The sequence below is a fragment of the Notolepis coatsorum genome, assembly GCF_963971535.1.
Source record: "Notolepis coatsorum genome assembly, chromosome: 5".
NCBI classification, from domain to species: Eukaryota; Metazoa; Chordata; class Actinopteri; order Aulopiformes; family Paralepididae; genus Notolepis; species Notolepis coatsorum.
In genome coordinates, this window is record NC_140169.1 from 107,446,300 (window position 1) to 107,460,327 (window position 14,028).

The window sequence follows — 14,028 nt, forward strand, 5'->3', positions numbered from 1 at the left end:
CTTGTTTGGGTATCGGCCGATACCGAGTACCAATCCGATACCCATTGTTCAATTAATAAACTGTATGCCTCACTGTGTGGAAAAGACTGGGATCATTCTTTTGTGCCAGGCAATAAAACATTACTTTCCTAACTTAGTGAAACAAAATGTAACAAATTACCACCTAGATATAAATTTACTGAATTGTTATTTATTATTATAAAAAAAAATGTATACCCGATCCAGCTATTTTAGTCATATTGGGGCCGATATCAATAACCTTCTGTATTGTCGCCGTAAAAGGGTTAACCCAAATGGTAGTGTGGTAGTGAAAGGGTTAACACGTGAAATGAGTCCTGATAAAGATCCCTTCCTCTCTCTCTTTCTTGCTCGTCAGATAGATATAGAGACACTGTTGGAAGAAAGACACTTGACAGGAGCTGCTTTTCACATTGAAATCCAGCGGAGGCCTTCTCTATTCTCCCTCTCGCTCTCCTCAACGCACAAACCTTCTCTCCCTCATCTGTATGAAACCTATAGTCTCTCGTTATCATGCCTCAGTAATCTCATTTAGACACTCTGCACACATGGAGAATCAAGCTGGAGAGGAGAGGGAAGCACTGACACCCCCCGTTGCAGAACATTCCTAAACCTCTCTCTCTCTCTATCTCTCTCTCTCCTCAGGTTGTCCTCGGCCGGCCGTCGTGCTGCATGGAGACCTGTTGAACCAGACGGAGGCTAACCGGGGCTCCTTCTCCCCCGGCACCCTGCTGAGCTACGGCTGTGAGCCCGGCTACGCCCCCGACGGTCCCACCGACATCACCTGCACCAGCTCCGGAGCATGGTCCCACCAGCCCCCGCACTGCAAGCACACCAATGGTCAGTACGCACACACACGCACGCACACACACACACACACACACACACACGCACACACTAACGATGCACGACATGCCTCCGACGTCACCCAAACCGCTTGAGTGCATAATGCGACTCAAACGACCTAAACGCTTGGTTCTATTTTGAAAATCACAAAATCACCCGCATTTGCACAAAACCCCACTTTTCAATTATAATCGGTCACATTTTGTGATGATATGAACATTTATTCTCGAATTAAACTAATGTTTAATTTGGCGTCATCTTGAAACGGCTGTTTTTCAACCAGCCTGACACCCTGCATAATATCCTACATACAAACGGTACGCTCACTACATTATCTACAAGCTCTGAGGACACGCACTTCTGAACAAGCAGCACAGAGAGGCTGTGTGCAAACAAGTGTCAAACAAGAGGGGGCCGAGTGGCAACTAAGGGCTGGTCCAAGGGTAAGTATAAGGTTGCACAATAGTTTAACATTGAACACAAAAACACATGCACGCACGCACACACACACACATTTTAGATGCTTTATTTATGTCCACATAAATACAAAAGTACATTAAGGACATAAACACTAACGGTGCAATTAGCTCATTGGGAGTCATTCAATGATGTTTGTGACTGTGCAGCATTCGTCGTACACGCACACAATATTGACACAGATGATGTTTCAAAAACTGATACAATAGCATTTTTTACGTAAAAGTATATCTACTCTATTGGTACAAAAAGCAACGTTGTCTCCAAATAGAGCGGCTACACACACACACACACACACACAATGGACCAGAGGACCAAGCAATCACATAATATACAATGATGTATCTGTTCTCATTTTTAATAAATGCATTACATTCTATAAAAACACATGGTGGCGCTGGCGCGTGTCGTCATAGTGGCACTGCGCCCCTATATACCGTTGTTTAGCGAAAGCCCTGAATGTGCAAATACGGCAACTCCAGGAGTCACGCCGGCAACGCGACGAGAGCGACGGGAGCAGACACTCGACCCACTTGACTCCCGGATCAACAGGCTCCCCTGCTGCAAGCGGCTCCCTGAGCTGGAGGAGGGATAAATCTGGTGCAGAGTGTCGAGTGGTTGACACTGATTTCATAGATATGCTCGCAGAACCCAATGGGACACATTTGGAAAGCTGTGGGCCCTGTGTGTCTGCCCTGCAGCGAATATATACCCCGCTGCTCGCACCAGACATTATCACTTCCTGTTCCAGTCTGCTCCGAGCGTCGGCACTGATGCAGATACTGCTACTTCTCTATGTAATCGGTGTTGTGGAATATTTCAAACGAGCCAAACGGTGAAGCTGTAGAAATTCAGAATGAGTCAATTGTATTAAAAATATAACATAGTTTATTCATCTGTTTCCATGGCCATAGAAAGAAAATGATCAGTTTATCATCAGAGACACACAAGCGTCTGACCAGAAAGTGACAAAGAGGTCTGGTCAGACTTACATTAAATACATAATCGACATGACGTACAATACATAAGATGCCCAGATCTGACAAGAAAGGTAAACAAAAAATGCCCTAGTGAGAGAAATGAAAACAAAGATGGGCTCTAGGGGCTTTGTTATGTCTTCACACAAAGAACTGGAGAATAGGCCAAATGTCATATCTCCTAAACCTTGGACGTTATAAGAACACTGTTTTTTTTTTTTTTTATCCACTTTTTCTCCCATTTTCTATATTTTCTCCCATCCCAATTTCGTATCATCCAATTCAACCCTCCCCTGTCACGGACGCTGTTTCTTGCCTCCCACAAGCCGGCTGCAATGTGGACTAAGTCATACATAGCACAAGTCCCCTCCGGTACTTGAGGTAACAGCAGTCGCATCTTTTCACCTGCGCAGCTCGATCTCTCAGTGGCGAGGAGTAACGCGTGGGAGGCTCACGCTGCCCCCGACACTTCCTGATTCTACTGCGCAGGCGCACCAACCGACCTGTAGGAGTCGCTGTCCACAACGCCCGATCCCCACCCATCAGTTTCCCACCCCCTAATACGGCCAATGTGTATTAGTACGGACGACCAGCTAAACTGAAAGCAAATGTGGAGCGCTGGGCTCGAACTGACGAGCCCAGCGTCTCCAGCATTTCGTGGCGAGCGCCTTGCCCACTACGCCACGTAGCCACCCGTTATAAGAACACTGTTAAGACTGTCGCCTAGTGTCTGAGCTGTAGCTAGTTAACCCTATATTAACTAGTCAAGGCTGTAAGACATAGAATATGTATTTTAACACAGAACTATATGACATGATAATATGTTGCTTGCTATCACAGAACCCTGGCCTTATTTCTTACTTACTTATTTCTTACTTACTTATGATCGGTGGAGTCCTTTCTCAGAACTATCCATGCTGTTCCCCACACTTCCTCATACTAGCTCCGGCTAGTTAGCTGCATACCAATGCAAAGTCAATGGGGTCAAGCTCCTGTCTGTACAAGCTGCCTGACGCTCACTGAAATATACTCAGGCAGCTTGTACAGACAGGAGCTCGACCCCATTGACTTTGCATTAGTTTGTGGCCAACTATCCAGAGCTAGTAGGAGGAACAGCATGGATTGTGCTGAGAAAGGTGTCTACCAATCAACATCCTCACTGGTAAGTAAGAAATAGGGCTAGGGTTTAGAAAATCATCCAAATACTATCCCTTTAAGCTCTTGAGTCTTAAGAAATCCTCCAATCAAATCTCTTTTGAACCTCTCTTCTTCAGTTACTCTCAACCTCAGTCTTTTAATATGAAGTTGATTTGATTGATTATATCTAATGCAGCTGACTTACTTGCAACATTGATGGAACGTTTTAAATTGAACTGCAATAAAAGCAATAAACATTATTTACCTAAGAAAGGATTCGATGAGGGATGTGAAATGGTTTTGGATTCGATAAAGCAGATCCCGATACAGGTCTTCAGATGGGATGCAATGCTCTCTCTCACCCCATCCAGCAGAATCGGGACAACTGGTCTCCTGTCCCTCTATAGTGTGTGTCCCCCCCCCCACAGAGCCAGAGAACGAACTGGTCTCCTGTCCCTCTATAGTGTGTGTCCCCCCCCACAGAGCCAGAGAACTAACTGGTCTCCTGTCTCTCTATAGTGTCCCCCCCCCCCCCCACAGAGCCAGAGGACTAACTGGTCTCCTGTCTCTCTATAGTGTGTCCCCCCCCCCACAGAGCCAGAGAACTAACTGGTCTCCTATCCCTCTATAGTGTGTGTGTCCCCCACAGAGCCAGAGAACTAACTGGTCTCCTGTCCCTCTATAGTGTGTGTGTGTCCCCCCACAGAGCCAGATAACTAACTGGTCTCCTGTCCCTCTATAGTGTGTCCGCCCCCCCACAGAGCCAGAGGACTAACTGGTCTCCTGTCCCTCTATAGTGTGTGTGTCCCCCCCCCCACAGAGCCAGATAACTAACTGGTCTCCTGTCCCTCTATAGTGTCCCCCCCCCCCCCCCACGGAGCCAGATAACTAACTGGTCTCCTGTCCCTCTATAGTGTCCCCCCCCCCCCCCCACGGAGCCAGATAACTAACTGGTCTCCTGTCCCTCTATAGTGTGTGTGTCCCACAGAGCCAGAGAACTAACTGGTCTCCTGTCCCTCTATAGTGTGTCTCCCCCCCACGGAGCCAGAGAACTAACTGGTCTCCTGTCCCTCTATAGTGTGTCCGCCCCCCCCCCCCCCCCCCCCCCCCCCCACGGAGCCAGAGAACTAACTGGTCTCCTGTCTCTCTATAGTGTCGTCCCCCCCCCCCCCCCCCACAGAGCCAGAGAACTAACTGGTCTCCTGTCTCTCTATAGTGTGTCTCCCCCCACAGAGCCAGAGAACTAACTGGTCTCCTGTCCCTCTATAGTGCCCCCCCCCCCCCACGGAGCCAGAGAACTAACTGGTCTCCTGTCTCTCTATAGTGTGTCTCCCCCCACAGAGCCAGAGGACTAACTGGTCTCCTGTCCCTCTATAGTGTGTCTCCCCCCACAGAGCCAGAGAACTAACTGGTCTCCTGTCCCTCTATAGTGTCCCCCCCCCCCCACAGAGCCAGAGAACTAACTGGTCTCCTGTCTCTCTATAGTGTGTCCCCCCCCCCCCCCCCCACAGAGCCAGAGGACTAACTGGTCTCCTGTCCCTCTATAGTGTGTCTCCCCCCCACGGAGCCAGAGAACTAACTGGTCTCCTGTCCCTCTATAGTGTGTCCGCCCCCCCCCCCCCACAGAGCCAGAGAACTAACTGGTCTCCTGTCTCTCTATAGTGTGTCTCCCCCCACAGAGCCAGAGAACTAACTGGTCTCCTGTCTCTCTATAGTGTGTCTCCCCCCACAGAGCCAGAGAACTAACTGGTCTCCTGTCCCTCTATAGTGTGTCTCCCCCCACAGAGCCAGAGAACTAACTGGTCTCCTGTCCCTCTATAGTGTCCCCCCCCCCCCCCCACAGAGCCAGAGAACTAACTGGTCTCCTGTCTCTCTATAGTGTGTCCCCCCCCCCCCCCACAGAGCCAGAGGACTAACTGGTCTCCTGTCTCTCTATAGTGTGTGTCCCCCCCCACAGAGCCAGAGAACTAACTGGTCTCCTGTCCCTCTATAGTGTGTGTCCCCCCCCACAGAGCCAGAGGACTAACTGGTCTCCTGTCCCTCTATAGTGTGTCTCCCCCCACGGAGCCAGAGAACTAACTGGTCTCCTGTCCCTCTATAGTGTCCCCCCCCCCCCACGGAGCCAGAGAACTAACTGGTCTCCTGTCTCTCTATAGTGTGTCTCCCCCCCACAGAGCCAGAGAACTAACTGGTCTCCTGTCCCTCTATAGCAGTGGTTCCCAACCTTTTTCCCCCCAGGGACCCCCAAACATCTCTGATGAAATTCGCGGACCCCCTCCTAATAAGATACCATAAAATACTTTTTTTTTTTCATTTTAATAACAAACTGCTTATACACAGGCATATGCATCACAATTAGACCCACTATGCTTCTTTGACTTGTGCCTTCAATCAACAAATCTCATCTTGCACCATATGCATTTCAAAATGTTTGGCCAATATTCAAATGCTGTATTCATCCTCTCAAATCAGGCCCTAATGGTGAACGGTTTGCATTTATGGAACAAATCAATGCAACAAATTAAACTAAATATGAGACAGGAAATTCCAATCAGTAGCAGAGAGAATCTGTCCTAGCTGGGTTTAATACCTTTTTTTTGTCATTTTAATAACAAACTGCTTATACACAGGCATATGCATCACAATTAGACCCACTATGCTTCTTTAACTTGTGCCTTCAATCAACAAATCTCATCTTGCACCATATGCATTTCAAAATGTTTGGCCAATATTCAAATCCTGTATTCATCCTCTCAAATCAGTCCCTAATGGTGAACGGTTTGCATTTATGGAACAAATCAATGCAACAAATTAAACTAAATATGAGACAGGAAATTCCAATCAGTAGCAGAGAGAATCTGTCCTAGCTGGGTTTAATACCTTTTTTTTGTCATTTTAATAACAAACTGCTTATACACAGGCATATGCATCATAATTAGACCCACTATGCTTTTTTGACTTGTGCCTTCAATCAACAAATCTAATCTTGCACCTTTCAAAATGTTGGCCAATATTCAAATCCTGTATTCATCCTCTCAAATCAGGCCCTAATGGTGAACGGTTTGCATTTATGTTGAATGAAGTAAGAATCCACTGCAGTAAAAATATCCTCACCTCGAGTGGTGGTAGTAAGGTTGACTGACATGAGAATGTCCTGCTTCAGATCCTCATTTTCAATATATTGCACATAAACGATGAGCACAGCCTCGTCTGCGACAGTTGTAGTTTCATCAAGTTGTATGGCAAATGGACCCTTTCTAAGCTTTTCTGACAGCTGCTGCTCGCAATCACTTGACATCTTATCAATTCGGTATTTCACTACATTGTTCGAGAGTGGTACTGATTTTAGTTTATCCGCCACCTGTGGGCCGCACAGTTTCTAAACCATTTTGATGCAGGCTGGTTTGATGAGCTGCTCGCCAATATTGTGCGGTTTCTTTGCTTTTGCAATTAAAAGCGAACACTAAAGGAGGCTTCGGTAGCCTTCTGTAAATCACTGCCACCCCTGCTCCACGCTACTCTAACATCAACAGGCTTGTTCGCCTTGAGAGACTGTTCTTTCCTCCGAAAAAAGTCTGGATCCTTCCCAACGGTTTCTGGGTGCTTAGACGCCTGATGTCTCTTCAGCTTGCTGGGCTTCAGGCTCGAGTTTGCCAACTTTTCTCCACAAATCACACACTCAGGTCGTTTGTCTGGTCCCTCAGTGAAGCCCATGGTGATGTAATTTTCGCGATTGCTGTAGGTCCTAACTTTTTTTGCAGATGAGCTGCCATCATCTCCTTTTCGTTTGTCACACATTTTCGCCTCTGGCGGCTGACTGCAGACGAGCCGAGAAAGTTAACTAGCGTGCTAGGCTAGCTACAGAAAGTGATACAGTCAACTGATTCGCGTTTTAGCGGCTACCCGGTAGCCTACTGTTAACATTCAAAAATCATGTCTAGATGTTTATTTATTTATCTTTATTTTTTTATTGTAGTGGAGAGACTATTCATGCTTCTGATGATAAAAAAAAAAGTAAAAAAAAGAAATTAAAAAAAAAAGAAAACTCAAATCATCTGTGGTCTGGCGGACCCCCTGCGCCCCCTGGCGGACCCCCAGGGGTCCGCGGACCCCAGGTTGGGAATCACTGCTCTATAGTGTGTCTCCCCCCACGGAGCCAGAGAACTAACTGGTCTCCTGTCCCTCTATAGTGTGTCTCCCCCCACAGAGCCAGAGAACTAACTGGTCTCCTGTCCCTCTATAGTGTGTCCGCCCCCCACGGAGCCAGAGAACGGAGGCTACCGCTGTCACCCCTCGCCCTGCCACCACCTCGCCCAGAAGACCGTCATCGAGTACTTCTGTGACGAGGGCTACGCTCTGAAGGGAGACTACAAGTTCCTCACCTGCCAGAACGGCGAATGGGACGCGTCCATGCAGATCAGCTGTCGTCTCAGTCAAGGTGTGTTGACTGACTGAATGATATGAATGATGTGTGTTATATGAGTGGGCCATCATTATATTACTATTACAATTGCAAGACACCATTATACAAATGAACTAAACAAAAGCCTATGGGTGTGCAGCCTAACGTGTCTACATCTGTCACGGTTGTGTGAACCGCCTAACGCCCTCACACACAAATAGAAGAAACTAGCATCTGCTAGTATCGCTCTGTTAGGCTTGACATCGTGTTACACACCGAGCACAGTGGACGAAGATGGCGACTGTGATACCTGGCCGTGTGTCTCTCCAACCTTGTGTGTGTGTGTGTGTGTGTGTGTGTGTGTGTGTGTGTGTGCGTGTTGTGTGGTGTGTGGTGTGTGTGTGTGTGTGTGTGTGAAAATGGGAGAGACATGTGTGATTTTTTTGTTGTTGATGTTGTTGTTTGAAAGCTTGGGAAGGGTTTTTGTGCGTGCGTGCATGTTCTCCCCTAACTCTCTCTCTCTCTTTCCCTCAGACAAGGAACCCAGCTCTCCGCTGGGCATGCCTGCTCTGTCCATCGTGGCGTCCACCGCCAGCTCTGTAGCCCTCATCCTGCTGCTAGTGGTGTTGTTTGTACTGCTGCAGCCCAAACTCAAGTCCTTCCATCACAACAGGTAACACACACACACACATTTGAATAATTAATTTATGTCCACATACATACATTACAAACTAGGCAATGGGCATAAACATTGTTTTCATTGCACTCAGGGGCAGCGGTGTCCTAAAGGTTAGAGAAGCGGGTTTGTGTCCCCTAGACTGGCAGGAAAAACCTGGGCCTACACACCTACACTTACACACACACACACACACACACACACACACTTATAATTTCTGACATCAAACAGTAAGCTACTACAGGCAAAAGAGCTGACCCAAATTCTATAGACAAATAATCAGGCTAAGCCCAGAAGGAAAGCTGCGGGACAGATACTCCTCACAGACTGGTTCTGCAAGTCGACATGTTGACGCAGCTCAAATACCTGTGAGATATATGAAAGTACGTGTGCATTATCTACAGTAGTGAACGCCATCCCCTGCCTCCCTTCCCCCTACCCTCAGCCTTGTGATTAAAAGTCTGTAATGGTTTTGATCTAATGTTCATTGGCAGTTGTGTTGATTGTACTGTGGGCCCGGGGGGTTCAGTGGAGCCTGTGATAACAGGACTGCACAACCACCTCCAGAGAGAGAGGCTGCCCAACTCACTAGGCAGATGAATCATCCAAACTCACTGTCTCTCTCTCTATCTCTCTCTCTCTCTACCACCACTGTCTTTCTCAATCTCACTCATTCACACACTCTCTCTCAACCTATTTGGGTCACATATCCTTCCATGTCTAACTCTCTCTCTCTCTCTCTCTCTCTCTCTCTCTCTCTCTCTCTCTCTCTCTCTCTCTCTCTCTCTCTCTCTTAGGAGGGAGCAGGGTGTATCAGGCCAGCCCAGCTCCATTGTAGTGGAGGGGGTCCAGGTGTGTCTGCCCTCCTATGAGGAGGCTGTGTACGGCAGCAGCAGAGCCGACGGTGCCTCCATGCCACCTCCTTCTCCCCCTCCTCCTTCTCCTCCTCCTCCTCCTCCTTCAGAGTCTCGGGTCCAGATCGTGCTCTCTGAGGGCCCCCAGGGAGCGGAGGGAGGCGAGGGCCCCAGCAGGTCCCACCATCACCACCACATAGACTCTGATCTCTGTCTCCCCTCCACCTCCTCCTCCTCCTCCTCCTCCTCCTCCTCCTCCTCCCGGCGTCATGCAGAGACGGCACTGGTTCATCAGGCCCCTTCCTCATCCTCCTCATCGTCGTGGGCTAGAGAGCACCCTGGGGGCGCAGGCCACTTGCCTCTTCGCAGAGATTCTGAGAGCAGCGATCAACACAGTCTGCTCTCCGTCGCCTCTGTGGACGACTTCTCTGACGGTGTGTATATGTAGCTCAGCATGTATTCTCCCACACGCATGCGTTATTGTAGGAATGCCCAAACGCTGTGTCAGTGTTACCCATACATTGATTTATTTGTGGCGGCCCGGCCACAATATCAGCATTGACCGCCACATAATGATTTTTTGAAACCTATTTAGAATGGCCAATCTCTTATTTCATTGCAGAGCTGCGCGCAGCGGAATCATTCACAGCCCCTACTGGCTTCGCTCTCTCGCTCTCTCTCTCTCTCGCTCTCGCTCTCTCGCTCTCTCGCGCTCTCGCTCTCTCTCTCGGACCAGTACCCCTTGCACGTGCAGTCAGACAGGCACTGAATCATATATGAGGGGAGGAGAGAAGGAAATATTGTGACATTTAAACATGAAATACATATATTTGATAATGGGTTGAGTACCATTTTATGGAGGGAAGTCTTATAAGGTAGAACGGGTATATCTTACATTTCTGAGTGTTTGTTTTGTTTTCCCTGTGTCCATTGGTTTTATGAGCTAAGAGACAACGGTAACGTTCACAGGCAGAGCAGCGGTGGCACTGACAGTGCTGTGTCGGGTTTAGTCAGAGTAGTGCTTACAGTACAGTAGTACTGGTGACGGTGGCAAATAGCGACGGTAGCGCTACACTAATGGTGCCAATATTTGGCTATTTTCTGTCAGGAAACTAACATTGAGAGTGAGTGCAACATGTATCAAGCCATGACTGTACAGTAAAAACTAGTCCTGCCTGCACTGGAGCCCTAACTTCTCTGATAACCGCACAAAAATCAATGGACACATAAACAAACAAAAAAAATGCATTGTCCTCCGGAAAGTAGTACCCAGCTTTTTATTGAATATGTATTCAAGTTGTAATTTTCAGTTGTTGAATTAGACAAACTATTTGTATTTCTTTTCTCTCGCTTGTTCTCCAGTATTTGACCAAGCTGTGGTACATCATGAAAGGCATGACGTTTATATTTGCAAAACACAAATGTACCTGTTTCCTTTTTAATAATACAAGTCAGCCATGTACCAGGTGATCCACAGTGCCCATCCCCTATCTATCCCCTCTGCTGCTCAGTAACACTATCGGTTCTTTCCTCTTATCTATCTGATCTCTTCGGTTTCCCCTACAGATATCCCCCTGTTGAAGGAAGCATGAAGCCTCCAGCAGTGTCATCAGCAGATGTCTCCCTCTCTTCTTTCCTGCTGACCAGGACTGACCATGGCTGTCACCGCCCCTCCTCGACCCCTTCAGCAGGCAGCAGCCGACACAGGGAAGACCTCCCCCCCAAGCAACCTCTTCTGCCACTGCTACCCGTGCACAGGAAAAGACAGCAACCAAAACCCCTTTCGCCCCCTAGTTCTTTACACCCTAAGCGATGATGGAGCACCGATGGACACTAGATCCGCCGTGCTCCCGACTACCAGAGCCGACGCAAGACGGGCCGACAAGCATGAAGGGGTTTCAGCTCAATGTGAATCCCATAGATCTTCTGTATATGAGCAAACGTATTGAGTCAAGGTTTTTGTACTGTATAGGCAATCTATCGCTGCGTGCGCTCTCCTCCGCCTAGGTGTACTTTTCAATCAACTCACATAGGCTTCTCGGGACGAGGCTATAGCCAATTGATGATTGGAGTTTGCTGTGGATAAGAGAATAACTTGTGATGTTCACTCCCGCGGTGTGTGGGGGTGGGGGGGGGCGAGTCTCAACCGCTGTAGTGGGGGACGGCTTGGTTTGTTTGAGGCCCTCTTGGTGAATGCTGCATGTCATTACTAGGTCTGTACCGGTCAGTACCACCGGCTCAGTACCGGTGGACAACTCTGCATGAAGCCCTTTCTCTGTCTCTCCTCTCTCTCTCTCCGTCTCTCTCTCTCTCTCTCTCTCTCTCTCTCTCTCTCTCTCTCTCTCTCTCTCTCTCTCTCTCGCTCTCTCTCTCTCTCTGTCAGCACTTGGTGTCTGGGTAATGGGACAGAGAACCACTTGAGCAGCAGGGTCCAGGCTTCTCACACAGCACTGTATCACTACTTTAAAAGAAAAGGAGAAAAAAAGACACTCTTGCCTTTTTTTTCTGTTGTCAGTCACATCCAATATCTGTAACGTTGCTCCCCATGTTGATTAATATAACAGGGATTTGAGTAGTATTTTGTTTCCGGGGCATATCATTACCTGTGTAAATGAGTTTTCGTGAGATGAAAAGGGGAGGGACATCTGTTGTTGTTGTTGTTTGAAAGCTTGGGGAGGGTGTGTGTGTGTGTGTGTGTTGGAGCATGACTGGATTTTGGGATTGTGTTATGTCCCCCCACCCATTCTATTTATTGTGTGGTGTGTGTGTGAGTGAGTGTTGATCGGTCTGCTTTGAGATATGGGTTTGCAAGAGAGAGTGTGTGTGTCTTTGTATGCAAAAATGTCTCCTCGCATACTAGGCACCAGGTAGAAAACTACCCCCCCCCCTCCCAAACCCCTCTTGTCTGGCATCATTGGAAAATCTCAACAATGAAAATTAGTCACAGGAACAAGCAGACATTACTGCAAGGGAAGAGAACAGTACACAACGTGTGTATTATTCATCTATTCACCCTAGAATATTTACCATTTCTGCTGTGCTAAAGACAGGAGAGTACCCTTAGTGGAACTGGGTAGCAACCGCCTTCACTGAGCTCTTTGAAGGTCCTAGTTCTGAGCGTTATTGACACTACTGCAACTGGTTGCAGTAATCGAAAGTTGTTACACCTTATTGCAAATTTGAGAGAGGAGTTGTTTTTGTTTTTTTTGTTTTTTTTTTGTCGTCAATCACCCTCCACTTTAGTCACCACTTGGTATCAGTCAGTGGTTGACTTTGTCAGCTTAGCGACGGGAGTGGCCCTGATGGGTTCAGAATAACTTTCAAGCCCATCTGTTTGGAGAAAACAGAGACGGTTCATAATTTTTCTTGTTCTGTTTATTTTATTTTCGTTATTTTAAAAAAAAATTTGCTGTCTGTCATCGTCATTGGCTACATGAACGCAAACGGAGAATGTTGCCTTAGACTTCTATATTTTATTGTCTGGATTTTGCTTATATCTCGAGCCTCCATCTTTGTTGCTTTACAATATTGCAATGTCTTCTGTGTTCCCAATGGCCTTACTTTACTTTTTTTTTTTTTTTCTATGCATAAAACTTGTCTTGCGTCGGTGTGTTTCAATACGTTTTCTTCTTGGACACGACTGAAAGAATGTGCATCATTCTCTGTCCTCCACAAGGCTTTTCTCGCTACTGTGATATCGGAAAAGCCTATAAGCACCTACAGTATTTCACTATTCCTTTTGCTTTTGTTTTGCTATAAAACATTTTAATGTTGCGTTTTAAGGGATAAAAAAAATCAGAAATTAACTTTGCGTCCAGAAGCACTGTTGTACGGTGTTGCTTCCCTGAAAAGAACACAAAAAAAGTCCATGTATTGATTCTGCGTTTCCATGCTTTGTTTTGGTTCTTCCTCTGTACATTGCAATGGGTGTGAAGATAGTATTTTAATATTTGTATAAAGTTTAATTTAATTCTACAGTGTGTATATAACTTTCTAATTAAAGCTTTCTTTTGAAGTGTGGAAGATGATGTGTCATTTGTTCAAGCCTGTGGTCTTTGCCCAAGACTGAAAAAGTGGTAAAAAAAAACATTTCAAAAGAAACAAACATTATTGATCACATCCAAAGAACAGGTTCACATTTCAGACAGATTCAATTTGAGAATGTCAAGATTATAGTATACGTTTTTATTTGTCATCAGATTAACACGCGCAATGGGCGACCCACAAGAACACATGCACTGAGTCGCTGACTAAATGTTTTCTGCACTTCCCATCCCGTCGTCCTTCCCCCCAAGGGCAGCCAGGAGCAGACAAGGGCTGCAGCGAGTGCAGCACCCAGGTACCAATCCAAGTGCTCCTGTCCGTCTTCGTCAGGGACACGACAGCGTTAGCGATCTGTTGTGCATGTTTTTCCATTGGGTTTATCTTATCGGGAGGCGCAACCCTAGCAAGCACGAGGAGAACATGCAGACTCCACACAGAAAGGCCCAGGGCCCAGTTGTTCAAAAGGTTTCATCTGGATAAAAGTGATCCGGATTTGGAAATCCTATGTTTTGCTATCCAGGGTCACGTAATCCAGTTTATTTTTGTGCCGTTTTTTCAAAGCAACATCGGATTGGATTACTCCGATCTGGATACAAA

At 47.0% G+C, this 14,028-nt stretch overlaps 1 protein-coding gene across 1 annotated transcript in view; it reads left to right on the forward strand.

Moving 5' to 3' along the window:
• The window catches only part of susd6 (sushi domain containing 6), a 78,361-nt gene extending 64,957 nt beyond the window's left edge, over positions 1 to 13,404 (forward strand). Inside the window, exons 3-7 of the mRNA XM_084314596.1 lie at positions 664 to 858; positions 7,699 to 7,893; positions 8,392 to 8,530; positions 9,331 to 9,821; positions 10,954 to 13,404. Of these exons, the coding sequence (XP_084170722.1) occupies positions 664 to 858; positions 7,699 to 7,893; positions 8,392 to 8,530; positions 9,331 to 9,821; positions 10,954 to 10,979 (1,046 nt within the window). The 3' untranslated portion in view covers positions 10,980 to 13,404. The remainder of the gene's footprint in view (positions 1 to 663; positions 859 to 7,698; positions 7,894 to 8,391; positions 8,531 to 9,330; positions 9,822 to 10,953) is intronic.
• The last annotated feature ends 624 nt before the right edge of the window (positions 13,405 to 14,028 follow it).